This window comes from Acanthaster planci, linkage group LG01, assembly GCF_054643075.1.
Source record: "Acanthaster planci isolate LZ-2023a linkage group LG01, COTS_SCS, whole genome shotgun sequence".
NCBI lineage: Eukaryota > Metazoa > Echinodermata > Asteroidea > Valvatida > Acanthasteridae > Acanthaster > Acanthaster planci.
In genome coordinates this window covers 37,201,160-37,220,829 of record NC_141777.1, presented here as the reverse complement: position 1 = coordinate 37,220,829, position 19,670 = coordinate 37,201,160, and the positions used below count along the sequence as shown (strand labels likewise).

At 43.1% G+C, this 19,670-nt stretch overlaps 3 protein-coding genes across 5 annotated transcripts in view; 2 read left to right on the top strand and 1 right to left on the bottom strand.

Moving 5' to 3' along the window:
- The window catches only part of LOC110982360 (HHIP-like protein 2), a 304,779-nt gene that overhangs the window by 248,412 nt on the left and 36,697 nt on the right, over positions 1–19,670 (top strand). The gene's annotated exons all lie outside the window — the stretch shown is intronic.
- On the top strand, positions 93–4,058 carry LOC110981427 (palmitoyltransferase ZDHHC22-like). Its single transcript, XM_022239000.2, has one exon. The coding sequence runs from the start codon at positions 1,123–1,125 to the stop codon at positions 1,987–1,989; it is 867 nt and encodes a 288-aa protein (XP_022094692.2). The 5' UTR covers positions 93–1,122; the 3' UTR covers positions 1,990–4,058.
- Positions 3,312–17,175, bottom strand: LOC110981406 (uncharacterized). 3 transcript variants are annotated; one of them, XM_087139503.1, is made up of 10 exons: positions 17,016–17,175; positions 15,093–15,227; positions 13,869–13,918; positions 12,884–12,971; positions 11,656–11,844; positions 9,281–9,447; positions 8,687–8,785; positions 7,792–7,899; positions 6,580–6,673; positions 3,312–5,388 (listed from the first exon to the last, which is right to left on the bottom strand). In XM_087139503.1, the coding sequence occupies exons 2-10, from the start codon at positions 15,216–15,218 to the stop codon at positions 5,359–5,361; spliced, it is 951 nt and encodes a 316-aa protein (XP_086995629.1). In that variant the 5' UTR covers positions 15,219–15,227; positions 17,016–17,175; the 3' UTR covers positions 3,312–5,358. The 3 variants fall into 3 exon arrangements, with proteins under 3 accessions (XP_086995629.1, XP_086995634.1, XP_086995632.1); XM_087139508.1 differs by lacking the exon at positions 11,656–11,844; XM_087139506.1 differs by lacking the exons at positions 15,093–15,227; positions 17,016–17,175 and adding an exon at positions 14,070–14,281.

Genomic DNA, 19,670 nt, shown 5'->3' with positions numbered 1-19,670 from the left:
GTACATAATTTTAGGGACTGTGCATCTCTCTGTTTTAAAATTAAGTGTTCAGTCATCTTTATTAGTGTTACTTTTCTGAAGCACACCTGTCAGTCTCGGCTGAAAGCGACCGATCAGCTGATTGAAATTGTAAAACTAAACTTGAAATTGGACACTGCAAGTACTCGGCAAGAATAATTGACTGTGATTTTATGTAAAAAGATGAAGTTCCTTATCTCCAGATCTCTCTCTGTTGCTGTGAAAAAAACAGCTGTTGGGTCCAAATATCATAAATTTACAGGAACACATTTTTCAAAAGGGAAACCTTTCCAAGGACACCTTTCCAAAAGGAACAAATTTTTCTCTTTCGCAGCAGTAAATGTAACTATTTTCCTAAACTCAGAGAAAATGAGTTTTTGTGCTGGGTTTTCTTCAGTTCACTCTTTTCAGTGACACATACATTTAGAATGGTGTAGAGAACCAAAACAGTACACACTGTAATTCCAAACGATGTGTACACTGGAAAATGTCCTTCCCATCCATGTGAGAAAGACCAAATACACACACAAATGAGACAAGACAAATAGACATACATGTACATGTAGATTTTAAATGACACACAGTACTATTAACACACATGTAAGTCACCCCTCCCTTATCTTGTGCACATTAATAAATTTATGGATTTGACCTTGTGACCTGTTGCCATGGATACATGTAAAGTAAACACCACCGCGAATCCCTTTTCCACGTATTCTATTGATGTTTAAATCCATGTGAATGCATTGTTTGGTTTAGTGCAATAAAATGCTGCATTTTTTCCCCTAACAACAGTGCACGTCCATGTACAGTGTCAGACTATAAGAGGTGTCATGTGGTTAGGTGGGGCTGTTCCTCAGTTGCACTTTCAATTGTCTGGTTGTGTTGTGGTGGACTGGCAGTGCAATTGTCCGCCTGTGTATTCATTCAGTCGGGTGTTACATAGGAATCAATTCGACTCTTTCTATAGCTATTCACAGGTGTATTGAGGTTTGCAAGGGCTGGTGGTAGTACTACATCCTATGAGGGCTGATATGGCATGTATTAATGGAATGCATATGTGCAACATAGGGGATATAAGTAAAGGACTGGCTTAGGGAGAAAATGGGCAGTGCGGATGGACTGAAACAAACCGACAACTGGATTTCAAGGAGTCTTGGCACGCCAGTTACAACCGCTTTGAATGTAATTGGTGTCAGCTATTACATGACTGTCACCACGCTGGGTGCCATCTTGGAGTGGTTTGTCATATTGCCGGAGCTGTCCCGTGCTCTGGGAGTCTCCGCTGTCAGCCTTCAACTGCTACTCCTGTATCTTTTCGTCAATGCCATGGGGAACTATTTGCTGGCCTCATCCTGTGACGTCCGCTTGAAGAAGCGCCGTCGCATATCTGCCCGAAGTGCCAACCGCTATCCTATGATTCCCTTCCGCGCCCATTACTGCAAGGTGTGCGACCAGTGCGTCCTGAAGCGGGACCACCACTGCTTCGTCCTGGGAAAGTGCGTCGGATACCACAACCAGAAGTACTTTATCTACTGCTCGCTGCATACGGCCCTGGTCTCGGTGTACGCCCTGCTGACCACGGCCATGTACATGCACGTGTCGTTCCGGACCAAGTTTTGGGGGGCGTTCACTTTCTTCACGCTGCTGCCGTCGTCCATCGAGCGGTGGCTGCTGGGTTTGGCGGGATTGCACGAGCTACTGCTGGTCCTGTTCCTGTACATCTGCCTGACGGGAGCGCTGGCAGGGCTGGGTTTCTTCGTCTGGCACATGTTCCTTGTGGTGATGGGACTGACCACCCATGAGGCCATCAATGGGGAGAGGGGAACAGATACCTCTATCTGGGAGAATGTCACGGACACGCTAGGAAAGTACTGGCTCTTGGGAGTGTTATTTCCCGTGCCTCTGCCCCAATATGGCTCTGGAATGTATGAGGGCATAACGAAGCTACCAATAAACCATCAAGATTGATGTACAGGCAATCCTTACTTTTAGGACACCCCTACAGTTTTGTTTCACGTTTAAAACTTGTAACAAATATTGTGAGTCCAAATGACCTTTGTGGCCTCAGGAAGTCACCCCTTTCTTACGAGGACAAGACTGAGTCATTGTGGGGAGAACATTTGCTAAACAATGTGACATTTCTACATGTACCAATTTTGGCGGTGAAAGACATTTATATGACACGTGCAAATTAGAGGGGTCCTCAAATTAAGGATTGCAGAAGTTCTGTATGCCTGAAGGCCGACATATGTTTTTTATTCACAGTGCAATTCCCCCATCTAGAATGGCATTCGGACCAAGTTGAAAGAAATACATGTATTAAACAGCAAAAATAAGAGATTTGTGCATCAAGTTGAAAGAATTAAGAGCAAAAACAAGAGATTTGTGCATCAAGGGACGTGAAAAACATGCTGAAAAATACACATTTACTTCAGTCAGACTAGCTGCAAGCACTGGCTTTAATCAACTCATAATGTAACCAGGATAAAAGCATCTTTCCATATGCGTGTCAACACCTGTGCCAAGCAGCACGTATCCGTCAGAATCGTTCAAGGAGCGACTGGTTATGTCAACGGAGTCGATTTGTGTGTCCATGAAAGTGAAGCACATGAATTATCATGTACGCAACGCACCATAAAGATGTACATATTATATGGAAAGGCACCCGAAGAGTCATGACCAGTGAGATCTCATTTTGAGAGGTCTGTGCATGCAAAGTTCCTTCTTAAAATGTACTTGTACGAGTAGTTCAGCTTCAATCTAATTCTGTAGGAGCGACAGACAATACATGCACCGTCGTTTCACTGTCATTGAAGGGCGCATACGAGTCAGCAGAGGTGTGCATTGCATTGTGGGTGGAGGGTTGACATCATGCAACTCTTGGTACATTCATTACTTGTGGTTCTCTGTCCACCCTTTCAAAATCAAATCTTGCATCCCCTCAATTCCCATCACGCCATGGGATGCTGCAATGACACAAATTCTTCTGTTTGTCACCTCCCATTGATCTTAGTTTCTGCATCGTCAAGCCACATCGAAGCACTGTAGCGGATGGAATGATGCATCACTATGTACATGTATCGATGCTGAACCCTCAGTTGTAACTAGACCTTTTTGTGTTCACGTATGAACATAGGATGTGATATGTACTGTGAATCAGTGCTATTCATTGGACCCATTATGTCTGACTTTCAAGTTTACAATAATTTTAATAGACAGGTGAAAAATTAAAGTGATAAATTTGATTCAAACAGGAGGAAGAGTAGAAAGAAAACGTTTTTCCAAGAATATTTTGTAAGGTTCCAATTTCATTTCAATGTCGTTTAATTTTGTACTCATAATACTGAAGTGTGCATCTGTTAAAACCTAAACAAAATTTATTGTAGTATTTATTTTGCTGTCATAATAATGATCGAGAAAATATGTACATTGTTCTAGAAATGTTACATATACAATGTAAAAAGAGACGTAATTTAGAAGTACAAGTAGGCCTGACATTTTTTGTCTAAAATACCAGAAAATGTTTATGCACAATGTACAGTACAGTCACGGTGCCAATTGTCATCTAAAATGAGGAAAACCAAGCCTAAAATCAGGCCTCGCCCGAAGGGCTTACACATAGATCCCGGAATATACACTGCAGATGGTCAGTGAAGAATTTAACACAAAAGTACCGGTAGTTATTTTTTAACATGTGCTAATGAGACGATCCTTTTTCATAGAATTCTCATCTCGTTGACAGTACAGTGCTCAAATTGTGAAGGTGAAAGTGACACCAAGCTGAGGTAATGTACCACACTGGCGTCACAATATTTACAGCTGCTCTTGGTTTAAGTCAAACAGTGGACGGATTTTTGAAGTTAGCATACTTATACAGGCACGAGCACTTGCCAGCATAGTGGTTATTCATGTACATTAGTACTAAACTGTTACTACGATGGCTTTATCCTCCCATATGGGAAGTGTTGATGTATCAAGATACCATTAAAAAATAGGATGTCCTACGTAGTTTGGAACATCCAAACTGAAACAACAAATACTTGACTTGTTGAATGACTAAGCGACATGTATAACTTGTTTTCTATACACTGAGTAATGATGTTACAGTACGGTACAGTACCCAAAACTGGAGAGAAATTTCATTAACAACCTGCCATTTTAATCTATTGATCAATTCTATGGTCTGGCACATTTAGGGCTGTGCACTAGAACCGAGTTCCTGACCAATGATGCCAAGAACCAGTTCTTTTCATGGGTACATGTATATCATGGGTATCTCTGGGTACCATAGAGTGCCTGGTTCCTGAACTTCCTGTACTACCCATAAATACACACCAATAGACAGGTGCCTCGCAAGGGAGTAAGTACAGGTACACAATACACATACAAGATACTGGGATTCATTCATGTACAAAGGTACCGGTAGAGGCTTCTTACAACTTTCCATTGATGTGGTCAACAAGACCAAATGATAACAGTTGATTTGGGAGTCAGGTTGGCGTAACTGTATTTTCTTTGCCTTCCGCCTCCACAACCAGAGCTTCGAGTCCCGTTTAGGTCAGTGTGTGGACTAGTTTTCTGTCCTTACCTGGTTCAGTGGGGCTTCCCCATAAAAACCGTTTGTGGGGTTTTCCTCCCTCCATTAAAACCCGAACATTCCTTCATTGTCGTCTTTATATTCATACATAATCATCTTTTCACTGGCGCAAGTTTGATGAATGGCAGGAGGGAATTTTACCTCCCTCTTAAAACCAAGCTGTCATATTCCGATCTCTTTGTAACTCGGCATGCATGTAAAGACACCCATTATCAGGACAAATTTGAAGTTTCAGTTTAATCTGACTGAAGAATTTGATGTTTATTGGATCAAGGGCATCGGACATCACGCATTGAGCACATCAATGGAAAAAGAATGGTATGCAATTTGGGCGGACTTGTCTCAGACACTGCATTACATGAGAATGGCATGTCCCAAATCTCACACAGTTGGTGTCAGAACAACTCCTTTGGATTCAGCATGTGATATCTGCAGGGCAGGAACTTTGCGGGGGGGGGGGGGGGGGCTTTGACGGCAATGGCCCTGATTCCCCTGGTCTTTGCTGTACTGCACATTGAAATGTTCCCTCGGACAAGTTTACTTTCCAATATAAGTACCCTTTGCAAAGGAGAAATTGCCTTGCCCCTTCAGGAACCAAGTTCCTGCCTTGTACATGTATTTGAGAGAATGTTGAGGGGCTGGGGGAAGATCCGCTCGGCTCTTCTAGGATCAAGCTCAACAAGTACCATTAAGAGTGCATATACCTGTAGCAGCCAGCCTTGGGCATTCACCGCTAGCATTCACAGCTTGTCAAGAAGTTCTTTAACAACCTGATAAAAACAGAAAGGTAGAAAGTGCAGTATAACATTACAGATTGTGTGTCTCACTGTAGAAGTTCAGGTTGGGGTGAGTTTGCCGTCCACTCCGAGTGGCAACAGGAGCGGGTGTGGTTTTACACAGCAGTGAAGGTCCTTTGGTGGGAGCTCACTATGCACATGTGCAAGATGTGCATTGGGCGTTGGGCACACACTAAGTACACGTGACCAGCTTCTGTTTAGATGTATCATTATCGTGCATGTGTAGGGCACATGCATGAGCCTAGTTGAAAAATTTCCAACAAGCCTGTCTCTTCCTTGCCAGTGAGGGTGTGCTTCAACTCTGGTGGACACAATGCTCAAACTCATTCGCTTACTAAACTTTGGGTGTATACACATATATTGTATATTGTACCAAGTAAATTACTTATTTCCTTTGGCGTTTCTCATGATTCAGTAAAATTTTAAATGACTAAATTTTAAATGTTTGAATGATTCAAAAATGCTGTGCTTGTAAGGTACATGTACATGTACGTTGGTGAGTGAAGCGAGGTGAGCGACAAACCTTCGCTATTGAACAGTCGGCGAGTAATGCGAACAAAGACACAACAAAAGAGGAAGTCTTGCCCCCCATCTTCAACGATCCCAATTCTTAAAAGTCCCCTGGAAAGTTTGGAGGATCTGGTACGATGGAAAAGGTAGAGCTAGCTCACTGCATGACACTGCACTCAGAAAGTGGTCAGACAGTGGTCATGTCAGAATACATGCACATACAAAGAATGCCGCATTGGTTTCCGGCAGAATGGAAAATTTGTTCAGAGGAAAAGAAAGTTCCCAGGTAAGATCACAGAGGGAGCTTGGAATAAAAAAAGAGTCATCTTCTTGAGAACAGCATTTACAACTGCTGCATGTATTTTGGCAGTGGGCGTCAGGTGGGGGTGCTTTCCCTCAACAGGAAAACTTTTAAAAAGGGAAAGACAGAAAAATGACAGAGAAATAAAAAGGGAAGTTAAGGAAATCAAATCACCTAAAAACACCTCAGAACTAATCCCCTTCCACCACACTCTGCACCCCCCCTCTCAAACAAGTCCTGACCCCTCCTGAAACAAATTCAGTCCATGTCTATTATCTTTACTGATATGGCACTGTATTTTTACAGGTAAAACCTTTTGACCTCTAATAATCAACGATACGGATGACTTGTACCTTAGCTTTTTTGCCGACACTCCCTTTCCTCTGTGCTAACGCATTCACAGCATCTGACATGGAAATCAGGCCACTGTAGATTCCAGAGACACTCCTGCAAAATGGAATGAATGGTCTCCAAACTTTTCATCTTTAAAGTTTTCAAACAAATTATGGAGAGAGTTCACACGTACACGTGCAGGCCTCAACAAGCCAGTTCAGTATTTCAAAGGTGATTTTTTAAACAGAGCACCCGATGTCACGGTCACGCCAGATCAAACATGTTCAGTGCATGAGTCTGCATGCAGCTCTCCTGACAGAACATTTCCCACATGTGCAGGTACATGTGCAAATGTTCTCAAATGACCTCAACGCACTTCAGTTTGAACATGTGCTGTCTGCATACCGAACTTGCTTATTCTGCCTCCCAATTTACATGTAGATACTTGAGTTCAGTTATGCTCATTTGGGAATTTCACGGGTTTTTACATGCCAAGAATTTTTGTTTTGGAAAAGCAAGTTTTGGAAAAAAACACTCAAACATACACGTGATACTAATAAAGTATCAAATTATTTATAACGCGCACGGCATCTCACAGTATCTGCAATTCAAAGGCGCCAAACTTAAGTGTCAGTCTCATTTCAAAAACGTTTTAATAATACTAATAGGTATTTATAAAGCACACACATCCATCACGATTGATGCTCAAGGCTGTGCATCATTATTCGCTCTTTGCATGCTGCCGCCATAGGCATGCAGAGCCTGGAACTGGCAGCTTGTACTATCGCGTCAGAATCACTTTGTCCAATTGCACAGTATAAGAAGTAATGGAGCACAAGCAAAATGACATGCAACATACACGGGAATCACTGATCTGGCTATATCTATTGTTTCAAGCTGCCAGATCAAGGCTCTGCATGCCTATGGCGGCAGCGCGCAAAGAGCGAATTATACATGTACATGTTGACCGGGCCTATACACATTTCTAGCCCCCTAGGGAGTACACAGATTCCTGCTGCCATTTCCTTAGGTACAGGTTCATTCACTAATGGCTAATCAATTAACAACCATCTCTGTCCTCACAGGTATTATTTATACCCTGCTTGGAGACCAATGCAGGTAAAGTAACTTGCCCGAAGTCACAACCTCTATTAAACCAGCTGTAGGATTTGAACCCTTGACCCTACAATTCGTTACACCTCCTTAAGGGCTGAAAGTGGAATTTCACTTACTGGCTTTGAAGGAGGTTTGCTGCATTCTGTGGACACTTCTGCTCTTCTAACTCTTTAGACCAGTGTCGGATGAGCGTCCGTATCAGATCTAGACATACCTTTATATAGCTGCATTGTAATCACAAAATGTACGAGTGTGACTGGAAAGATTGAAGTTGCACAAAACAACACCTGCCTCTACTATCATCAAAAATCCAAACTCTTAAGTCACGTAAATTGCTGAAGCATGTGCAATATAATAATTCACTCACAACTCTCATGAATTCAGGGATAATTATGTTCCGTATGCCTGGAGTAATTAAAAATGTACAATATCTCTGTCTTTGAAAGATGCTCCAGGTTTATGCGCATTCAAATAAAAATCAGTAATGACCACTCTGGGCGATAATGTGTACGTGAGCCCCAGCACTGCATCCAGTAGGTGTCCACTGACTCCCTAAAGTGGGTCTCTTAGAACAATTTGCACTGCCCTCAGTTTTCAGGTTGATATGGACAGTTGGGAAAAAAATTAGCAGCACTCAACAGGCTCAGCTACGAGTAATCTTATATTGTAAAGTCTCATCAGTACACCAATCAAGATCAAGACTGCAGTGGACCAATCTAGAGCCGAGCTTGATCAGCGACTGTCAACTACTAGTCAATGTTGCCTGGTACCCAAGAGGATGCTTTGTGCACTGATTACCAGGGAGACTTGACCAGTTGTCGATTAAAGGTCGCTATATTGCATGCGTTATCTATGTCTGTCATACTGCACACACATGGATGTCAGACTTCCTTGGCAGGCAAGTGGGACATAAATCACTGTTGTGACTGGTCACATGAGGGGTGGACTTCATGGATCAATCAAGGAGACCACATTTTAGCATCCAGTCAATGTTTGGGTCATGGTACTCACTCTGCAAATTTGCTGCCAAGCAGCCTGTGAAGGGTGGGGAGAAATTCCAGCCAGGCGCCCATTGATATCTGCTTAACCTGAGGTGTTTGACGTACTAAACTGAAATGAAAGACATACCGTGTTCAAGAAATTAGTTCACTGATCTGTGAGTAAAAGGGTCAGGTCAAAGGGCATCTGATATCATGATATCACACATTGTTCCTGAGATCGCCTATTATTGTAGGCAAGTTTTTGGTTAGCCACGTGAACATCACACAGGGTAAATTAAGACAGTGAAACTAGTTCTAGTGTAAACTTGTGAATCCTTTGACAAAATGGCCTAAAGGTCACCACCTGTGCAAGTGCTGTTATTCTTTTGCATGTACATGTTCATTCGTCATTATCATGTTGCTCCAGTATAAGACGTGGGCTTTGCCTTTTTCTCATATTTTTCGTCCTGCAGCATACCTTTGATGGCTTGCTTCAATTATGCTTTTACAAACATTTCATATCGCCTATTAAAATGTGTGACAATGAGAGTCGGTTCACTTATATGCAAGGCCTGAGACACAACTTGAATTCCCCCTAAAACGGCAGCGCTGTGATAGACAATACCTCAGTGTCAAAACTGGCAGTACGTCCACGGTAACCGAATCGTCAGCTGTACGGTTGAGGTAGGAGACGAGGGCACCAGGATTCTTCCTCCAGAAAGTCAGGGCGGCATTGAGGTGGATCTGACGATTGGATATGATGGACACAAAAGTGCTGTGGCCAGCTAGAAGCTGTCATTACAAAACAAGCAAAATGAATAAAATTTAAAAAACAAAACAACCAAAAACAGTGATTTGCTTAGACTTTGGAAAAAAGATTGCAAGTGAATAAAATCAAATGTAAGCCTCCCTCTGCCAGTGTTGTAGTCAAGCCCATCGCAAGTCCATCTGAAGTCACAGGTCATCCAATCGTAAGCCAAGTCACAAGCTATTAAAATGAACTGTGAAGGAAGCATTCCTCTGTCATTGTTCTCCCTGTTACATTTGCATATGACTGATCTCGTGAAAGAACTTGTCATGGACTGCATCACTCACTGCCTAATTCCACTCTACAGAAACTGAAACGTAGTGTTTAACTTCCCACTTTTGTGTGGTATGCACACATCACTTTGCGATATGGAAAGAGATTCACATGGCTCAACCACAAACGTCTTTCCCCTACAAATACAATCAAAGAAATGCAAATCCTAATTTTTGAATTGTGGGCACCGTTGTGACGTGACTCACTGTTTGCCATTTCTGGTTCTTAACCACTTCGGGCCCGGGCATTTTTCAACGTTGAGGATGCTGGGCCGGCATGACTATCATTTTTTCCGTTTTCAAAATCCTTCAACAATTCATCATTCCATTTAACAGTCGTTTATAGCCGCACGGAGTAATCTTCAGGCACTACTCTAAGTTGACAGGTGACCTTCATTGACGCCCGAATATTTCAGCCAGGCCTGCAGCCTTGTAAACAGAGCCCAGATTGTGCGGTGTTATACAACTGTCTTTTGTTCACGAACCTGGCTCAGTGCACTGCTGACCTCTTTTCAATAGGGGCCAGATTAGCATGCAGCGGTGCTGTGTGGCTCATCCCTGCGGTGGTGGAGAGCTTTTGTCCCCGGTGGTAATCTGCTTGCTCTAAATACCCCAAACCCTGGTATACGGTTTAAAAATAACGCTGGATTATCACCACTTTTGAGAGTGAAAAAATGCCGGTCATGCCCAGCAGCCTGGTCTTTTGTTCGGAGTACGGTCTTTTGTTACAGGGCCCTGTTTCCTTTGTCCGAGTTCGGAGACCCCGGCCACACATATAAACCATACGGCTCCGATTTCGGAGTCCCCGGCTGGTAGTGGTTAAAAGATGGGCTTCGGTACAGGTTTGGTGTTTTGAGGTAGCTTATTAAGCTGAATGTACAGACATTGCAAATGCTTTCTGCTTGTAAAAACCTGAGAACATGTACTCTGTGCTTTGAATTACCCAGCAAATTCTGTGCATCAAACTGTTTCATTAAAAAAGTATTGATTCACTACGATGGCATAATTGGGGAGGGGTTGTGGCAGCACATGTGTACATACATGTACATATACATTGCGTGGCCATGCATGTTTAGGCCTATGTCTGAGGACAAGAAATCCCCAGAGTCAAAAGGAGGGGGATTCACCCAGGGGAAGTCAGTGCCCCCTCATTTGAAATGTGGAAAGGTACTCGACCCATATACATGTACAACCCACAGTTCATTAGCTTTCAGTACCCCTTAAAAATTGCACCCTCTGGGTGCACTCTCACAAATTTCACCCTAACTGCACCACTGATTCAACAAAGGTAGCTAAGACCAACAGCCAAGCACAGAACTCAGGGGAAAAGCAAATTAGGAAAAAACTTCAGCAGGAAGGGAAACATTCTTAGTACAGTTTATCAACAGTCATTTGTACAGACCGGACTTGAGTAATTTCTACCAGAATACAGGCACTTCACAATTGTGTGCCTCCAAGAGTTGGCAATGCGTTGGCCAATCACATTGCAAGAAATCTGTCGACCCTTTCCAAATGTGCATTGGGTCGACAGATTTCACGTATTGTGATTGGCCAACACGCCGCAAACTCTTGGAGGCACACTATTGTGAAATGCCCATATTAGGGGCCATTACTGTGATGATTGGCTTCATGCATTTGGTCAGGTGTCGTACACGTGTCACATGATTCTTCAACCAATACGGTGTTGTAACTTACTGAGATACATGTACATGCGCCTCACGGACACGCCTGAGTGTCACAGTGCAACTACAGTAACAACCTCTCCTCGCATAACTCTGCCAATGTCTAACTGCGTTACTGATCACCGTCCTACTCTTCTGGTGCAACTCTTTTCATGCCAGCGAGGGTGGTTCGTTTCTCAAGGTTCAGCCCTGGATGCACTGGACAACAAACTGCTCATTTCACTTTGTGACCACTGACCTCGGTGGGCGGGGGCGCAGGTGCGCACGCCTCCCCTCTGCCTCCTTGCTGCGGGGGCAGATTCTCTTTGTTGGCCCTCTCTCTCATCTTAATCAAGTCTTCCCTGCTAGGATGGCAGCCCCCTGCAGGTTGGGCTGCCTTCTTGGTAGGAGAGGGCACTTTCTGGCCTTTTGCAACATGTCCGGAAGGCTGAAATGAAATTTAAAAAGCAATGACGACATCTGCTTCTGACTTGGGAAAACAACAGGCAGTAATACAGGAACGCATCTTTGTACTTTGACACATTCGCATTAAACATGTCTTACTTAAGGACTGAACAGGATGGAAATGATTCAGTCAGGCACTGGGTTAAGTTCAGTTATCATTCTCGAAATCATCGTTTTAAAAGAAAAACCACCTGTGAGCAAACTCGGACCTTGACCAGTGAGCACAAGAAATATGCAAAACAAATTCCTCCCAAAATAACCCCATTACTTTGAGACTAAAATTCTACAACGCACCTGTTCTACAACTGTTAAAGGCACAGAGGACTTCCGGAGCATTTCATCTGTCAACAGTTAAGCTGTGAACTAACTTCACTTTAATCTTTTGCACTTAAGAGAACAGAAGGTGAGTGGTACTTCATTGGCATGTTTCTAACTTTGATATCATTTCTTAGCAAAAGATTATTTACATTTACTTCAGCACTTTCTGTACACGTGTACAGGTCATGTAGTGTGATATGCAGAGTGACATCTACATATATACTAATTGCCACACTGGGTTTTGTACACAAATACAACTAGTCTGCAGAAGGTTGAGCAGTGGTAGAGCCTTCAAACGATCAGGGCTACAGCAGGACATCGTGGCAAATATCACTCCACGACACGAAACGTGGAGTTTCAAAAAAGCGATAGTGTTGCATATATCTTGAACAAATGACCACATAGATTTTAAAGCATTTGTAAGGTCAAACTGTTTTAAAAGGACTGTGGTTGTGCTATCTTGTCATGTTACTAAGTCGGTTAATTTTGGTTGAAAATTCCACTGCAACCTGAAAATGTACAATGCGGACTAATACCGTCAGCAAGTACCGTAGTTAAGAAAATGGCCCCTCACCTGCCCATCAGCATGACAGGGGATGAAATGTTAGAAATGAGGTACACGTACGCCGTACAACTTGTTTCAATCAACAGATTTTAATTAATCAAGCTGCATGCGAGAAGAGAAAGATGGATGACAAACACACCTTGACTTGCTTGTTTGACATCACCAGAGGTTGTCGGTAGGCCTTCTTGACCGGAACTTTGAAGGATGGCTGCTTGTGGTTCTGCTGCCTTCACAAAAATGAATAAGAACACGTGTACAAATATTTGCTCAGGACTCAGGTACAACCTCCAACACTTAAAGTTACTGAGGATGGAGTGAAGTGTCCAACCACAACATGGGGAGAAACGCGAGTCAAGACTTTCGCTTTTGTATTCACTCAAACATTTTGATGAAGACAACTGCTTTGCGTTGAGGTCAACTTTAAAAAGGGCGTTGTACATTTAGCACAAACAAAGCATTTTGTAATTGTGCTTTACAATTTGAATGATGCCTTGGCATATTTAACTCTGCAAAATTATTACCAAGGATTTCCACTGCACAGAACCCCTTGTCCGGCAAATTCATCTTTTGGCGAGAGAAGCATGTCAAAGTTTCAGGGATATTGCTGCCCAAATGAGCAAAAAACATCAGCAAACAAATTCATAATTCAAGCAGAAAGTCATGTGTTTACTTGTTACGGCTAGTTAACCCCTTGACGATGGGAATTTCTTTCCAAAAGCCGACTCCAAGAATTCCAGCCTTGCTTGGCCACGAAGGCCACCTGCCAAACCGCAAATTCTCGATTTTGGGCCCTGCGTGCTCTGCACGCTTTGAATTACACGGTGAAAAGGCAGATTGTTTGGTGGCATGCGGCTCTACTCATGCTTCCACATTCCCGTTGCCTCTTTTCAAAGTGGGGACTACTGTGAAGCTGGTGATTATGATGCAAATTCGGTCTTTTCATTTCTGAGCTACACACAAAGGCCAATCACCATATATAGAAGCCAGGGTCTGCCTTCTTTCACCATGTTCGCTCAAGCGCGGGCCAAGAATAATAGCTGAAAAGCGGGCTGAGGATCTCAATTTTTATGGCGGCTCTAGCCAGGTCCCGGCATGAAGGGGTTAAGGAGAACTGTGGTACTCACTTTCTGAGAACTGCGAGGTTCTGCTCATAAGGTGACGGTGCTGTTGGTTTCTGCATGTAACAATAAGAAACTTGGTTAAATATGTCCATCGGGAATATGACAATATGCAACTACATGTAAAAGAACACGAAACATGTTTTTACCATTCACAATTACACATAGAATGCCTAACAGTCCCAAAGGCTGCCAATGATACTGTACCCTTGAAAAAGGATTCCGCATGGCTAAAATAAAATCTGAAAGAGAACTTTACAGCGAATGAGCTGAGGGAGATACAGGTACAAAGTCCAACAACAGTCCTACAAGTACAGTGTACATGTACAGGTGCATATTTCTCTTCATGCATAATTTGTTGTCAGGGCAGAGCAAGGATAAACATGTACATGTGCATGCATGTCATAAATGTACACGTACATGATGTAGAGATCATAACCAAATAGAACAGTGTCCTATAGATCTATATCATGATGCTGCTATGTTTGTCCTGTTCCCTGCACACCAATTGGCAACAGTAATACAACTTCACATACTGAAAAAAGGGAACAGACTGTTTTTCCTTCCAGCCTCACTTTGGTTACGTTGCTTTGAACGGTTGCCTCACGATAGAGGTCAACAGTGTAGCGCAGTGATCAATGGAACCTCTCACCGAGTGAACGTACATGCACATGTACATGCACCTGTGTGTGTGGATTCAGGGTTTAACTATGATATCTTGGCAGATGCAGAAAACTAAGTGCATGAGGGATTGTGCGCCAATCCATTGTTGGAAGAAGTTCCATACCGGCCACGGACATCACTGATTTTCCCATGCACTTGTCTATCAGCCATCAACTAGTAAAAACACCTCCTAAAAAGTCAAATTTAGCAGGGAAAATATTGAAGCATGCACTTGGAAAACAGAAATACGCAGACCGTTCTCCTTTGGTTTGTGGACAGGGTATCAAGTGATATCTGTGTATGGAACCCTTTCCTGATCGTGGGCGTTTCTTCCACACCCTTTCCCCCACCCCATCGAGCAGTCCCACATGAGACGTGGAGATTGCCACCTTCAAAGTGACAAAATCCCCCATCCCCAGAAATGTTCATGTGCAAACACTGACATACAATGTGTCTGATAAGATGAGACCTTGGGAGCACATGTACCTGGGGAAGGGTGGGGAAATGGAGCTGACACGATTGTTAGGTACCTGAGAGAAAAGATAACGCTTAACGTAATATACAGACCTTGTTGCTGGCCTGCTTTTGTAAGTCGCTCTTGCTGACCCACACATACTTGTTCTTGTTCCAATCCCATCGGATGAACCCACCGCCAGCATTCATCACAGCTTGGTATGCTCTAGCATCACCCATCTTGGAAAGCTAAAAAACAACAAAACAAGTCATCACTACAAAGGTTAAACTGGGGTAAAATGCCCACTTGACTTTGAAAACTTTCAACATACATCAGGCCCATTCAATGGAATATGCACATGAAACTTACAATACTTGATACATCTTGCAAATGGCAGATGTGTGGATCGTCTTGCGATGAGAGGCAAGATGGTAAAAATTTTGGCAAAAAAAGTTGGTTACGCGGACCATAAACCATAGGGCATGTGATATTTCACAAAGGCCTAGCTCTATTCACTGGAGCCTTACTACCTGACTACAGTACTCCTTTTTTTCGAATTTTGTACTGGATCAGTAGAGCTACTTGTAAGGCCATGGATTGGATTGGATTGGATTGGGTTGGATTGGGTTGGATTGGATTGGGTTGGATTGGGTTGGATTGGTTTGGATTGAGTTGGATTGGATTGGGTTGGGTTGGGTTGGATTGGGTTGGATTGGGTTGGATTGAGTTGGATTGGATTGGGTTGGGTTGGATTGGATTGATTCGGTATTAGGTAATACTTGGGATAGCCCATGAAAGTTTTGCAACTTATTTCCAATGGGGTCCCTTCTGAGTTAGGAAGAAGGTCCAATTTTAGAGGCAGAAGGAAACCGGAGTACCCAGAGAAAACCTGCGAGAGCGAGTATGGACTGGAACCATATGCACTTAATAAAGCCTGGGCTAAGCTGGGACTTGAACCCGGGCCTCATTGGTACAAAGCAAGGAAAGAACCGTTACGCTAACCCCTGCCATGAGAATAGAAGTTGTAGATTTGCTTCCACCGCCCGTATGTCCCAATGCCACCACCCCCAAAATCATTATTTACAAAAATTTCACTATTTGTAATGAAGAGACCAAAAAGACCAGATGCCTTCATGAGCTATGGCCGACCCATGTGCATTTGATCGGCTTGCATGTTTATAATGTACATTTTACTGCAGGACTTGATGATGATGATGTGATGATCTGTGAACTGATCACAAGCCTACATGATGTACATGTACGGTGCCTCATCCCTCAGCATGACTTTTGGTTTTGCTTGTACATGTTTTTGAAAAGTGTGTTATGTCTGTAGGCCTACGCCTACTTGGAGGTTGAAATAAAATAATGAATGATGGAAAATAAAAAACTGCCTCATGTGTTTTTGAATTGTTAGGACGCAAATTATCAACAATTTCTATTCTCATGCATGCCATGGCCTAAGCCACGTAATCATCTGGACATGGTTGGATTGCCCGACTATGTCCAAATATTAAAAAGATGATTTGCAAAGCCAAAGGGGAAGTATTCCATGAAGTAGCTACATCTACTTGTGGGGTCCAGTGGGAGTGGAGCGGATGTCGGACCCCACAGTTTTGGGGGTATACACTGTACTATCATCATGGATGCCACTTGACCAGTTGACACGCTAGGACCTATGCACAAACTGGTCAGTGAGACTGGTCTGAAAAATTGTAACATGTCTAAGACGACTGTTTTCTAAGTAAACAACGTGCTATTTTCCCTCCTAGTAACTTTTCTGGATGTACATGTAGCCTATTTAAGGAAGTAAACAGTGACTGGGGCAACTCTTACGTGGGAGCGGGGCGGACCACCATTGTACTAGTGGGGCTAACCACTGCCCGCAGCCTACATCATGTATGATGTAGGTACAGCCTTTTTTAGGGCCTCATTCATACGTAATTCACTGAAACAGTCAATCTGTCCTTGCTTGGCATGCTCTATCAATCAGACCATTTTTTTTTATTATTCCATGATCAGAAAACACAAAGACTTACGATTCCTGTAAATGTTGACGTCTTTTGAGTGTCACTTCCTCAGCAGGAGATCGATCAACTTGTTGTGCTAACGGTAACGGGCTTTAATTTTGTAACCTTTGACCGAAGTGGTAACTTTTTCAAAACAACTCGCAATCGGCCCATTGACCAATCAGACGCGAACATCGAACACTAACTGAAGAGCGCCACCGCTGGAAGAGTAGTAACCGTGCGCGGGGGTCGTACGTATCCTCTCTAAGTACATAACCCGGATGCTGTTGTCAATATGAGTGTAAACGTTTCTGCACAAATAGAAGTTGAAAGTGTGAACTACTCCGAGTCGGTAAAGGCGATTGTTACCTGGTATATTTGTGTATACATGTTGATTTGTTCACTTTTCCCCCGGTCAATCTCAGCACAACTCCGCTCTTTTTCGTCAACAAGCATTCACAGGGAGGGGGTGCCTTTCCCTTTTCTGGCATTTGAATTCGTTTGCTTGCACACTTTTGTAGCTTTCCTGATCAAGGTTTCTTTTCCATCATTCCACTTCGTCTATGGGCATTCGAAACTACATGCTGCTTTTTTCAAATAAGTGCAGTCAAATTAAACTTATCGACGCGTATGGGATCTTACCTGCACGTGATTCTTTTTCGTTTATGGGCGCTGTCACAAGTCAATGATATTTTACGCCAAGTGTTTAATTAATTTGAAGACACAAACTGTATGTTGCCAAGTTGGCCAAATTTCCTTATATGCCCTTTTATGCAAAGTAAGGTGGGGTCCTGTATTGTTCACACCTGCATGGGTACACACCAGGCATGGGGACCCGAATAGTGTTTTATAGTGCCTGCTCACAGAGGCGTTGTCCAGCAGTGATAGCCTTAAATACTGGGGTGTGGTTCTCAGTGTGTGTCACACACTGACAGGCCTGTGGTGCGATAGCACAAGTTTGAGCGATAGCTCTCAAGCCAGAATTGTATTAAGCTTTTTAACCTTGTTAATGTGGATTGAAAATCCAGTGTTGGCGGTAGCCATAAGTTGGGAGAGCGATTAGCTGCCCCAAATTTTCAGGAGAAAAGTTTAAAGAGGAAGGGTAGGCTGTGACAATTTGCAGTGTGCTGTAAGACCTCAGGAGCCAGTATATACTGTGAGTGTTCTTTTTAATTATTTTCTAATATGTAGCCATTATGTTTTGTCGAGTATATGTAAGTGCTATTACTTTATATACCTGTGACAATGGGGAGTTCAAAAGCCAATTTTAGTGACCGATGGTCAACTCAAACGGTGCACAAATGTTTGCCGTAAGATGTACATGTGTATTAGCAAACATGGATATGATTATTCAATATTTCAGGGCTCCTTATTACGGAGTCGGAGCTCCCGTAAGTGGACCTCATTGAGTACCGAGACACGATCAAGCCAGGTCCTGCATTGGCTGGATAGGAACAGCAAGTCTGCCGCAGGGGGGCGGCTACCTACCTGCCTGTTGGTCTGCTAAGTCCAGCCCCGACTCGCCTGCATCCTCCTCGCTTAGGATCGGCTGAGAGTCATGTAACAGCGGCGCATCGGACAAGTGACCAACTCTCCCTTTGAACTGTCCGAATTTGGGCTAGTGGTAACTATTAACCAGCCCACCAGCCTTCTAGTTTCTATGAAACCCATTTTGTTTTTAAACTGTTGATCTTCTGCATTTTGCTACCCCTTCAGTCAATTGTTTTTGTGGTTTGTATATTTATAAATAAATTAGTTTTCATTGAATTTTGAAGTTAAATTATCTGCTTGAGTGTACTGCATAATTTACCGTGCACACATTGTGTGTCAGAGGGTAGGGGGACCCGGGGTTGTGACAGGCGCCTTGAGCAAAGGCTAGCCCAGGCCCGGCCTGTACCTGCCCGTGACCCATGAACGACCTTGTGAAGGCTGTCGGGCCTGTTAAAAGCTTTGTGGTTTTCCAGAAGGCACGTGCCTGGGTAATTCTACCCCGGTACCGCGGTAGATAGCAAAGCCAAAGGCTATTTCATGTGTCTTGTTACCTTCGGAGCAGTTACTGCAAGCAAACATAGAACTGTTTAAGGTCAAAGCCCACTACCTTTTCCTGTTTTCTTTTCGGATTTAATGGTTTCAGGGTGTAGAGGACATCCATGTAGGAACTTAAAACCATTTAGAAAAAATCTATGTTCGAAAATTAATAATAACGGGATTATAAGACCGGCGTCCACACAGTCCCCGTATAAATAGTTAATGGGGAAAAAACGCAGGGAAAGCATGAAAAGAATAAAAGTTTACAGGCCTTTCTCGGCGTTATTGCCCTGGAAAGCGTTAATAAGCTTTTCCCTTTCTACGTTACTCATTTTCCGGCCGCCACAATATTTCGTACAAAGTTGCGTTAAGAAAAAGCTGTTTCAAGATCCGCCGTAAAAACGTTTTTCTTGGAAAATCAGATTTTATTTATGATCCACAAAGCACCTGTCACGTAATATAGAAGAAATTGAATTCCCACAAGTGAGACGAGATTGCGTATGACTAAAATGGAATAGCCGACCTGATTAACCTCTTTCAAAGGAAAGACCGTTGGCCCCGCTGGAGGTGTGAACAATTCTAATAATTGCTGATTCTAATGTGCATTCCACGTTTTTACTTTAACCATCAAACACACCCTCTGCACTCAGTGCAGAA

Coding starts and splice junctions, on each gene's coding strand:
- LOC110981406 (XM_087139503.1), bottom strand. CDS start 15,218: ATGGGTGATGCTAGAGCATACCAAGCTGTGATGAATGCTGGCGGTGGG. Junction 12,972..13,868: donor AACCTCGCAGTTCTCAGAAA/GTGAGTACCACA, acceptor ATTTTTGTGAAG/GCAGCAGAACCACAAGCAGC. Junction 5,389..6,579: donor GTGTCGGCAAAAAAGCTAAG/GTACAAGTCATC, acceptor TGTTTTTATCAG/GTTGTTAAAGAACTTCTTGA.
- LOC110981427 (XM_022239000.2), top strand. CDS start 1,123: ATGGGCAGTGCGGATGGACTGAAACAAACCGACAACTGGATTTCAAGG.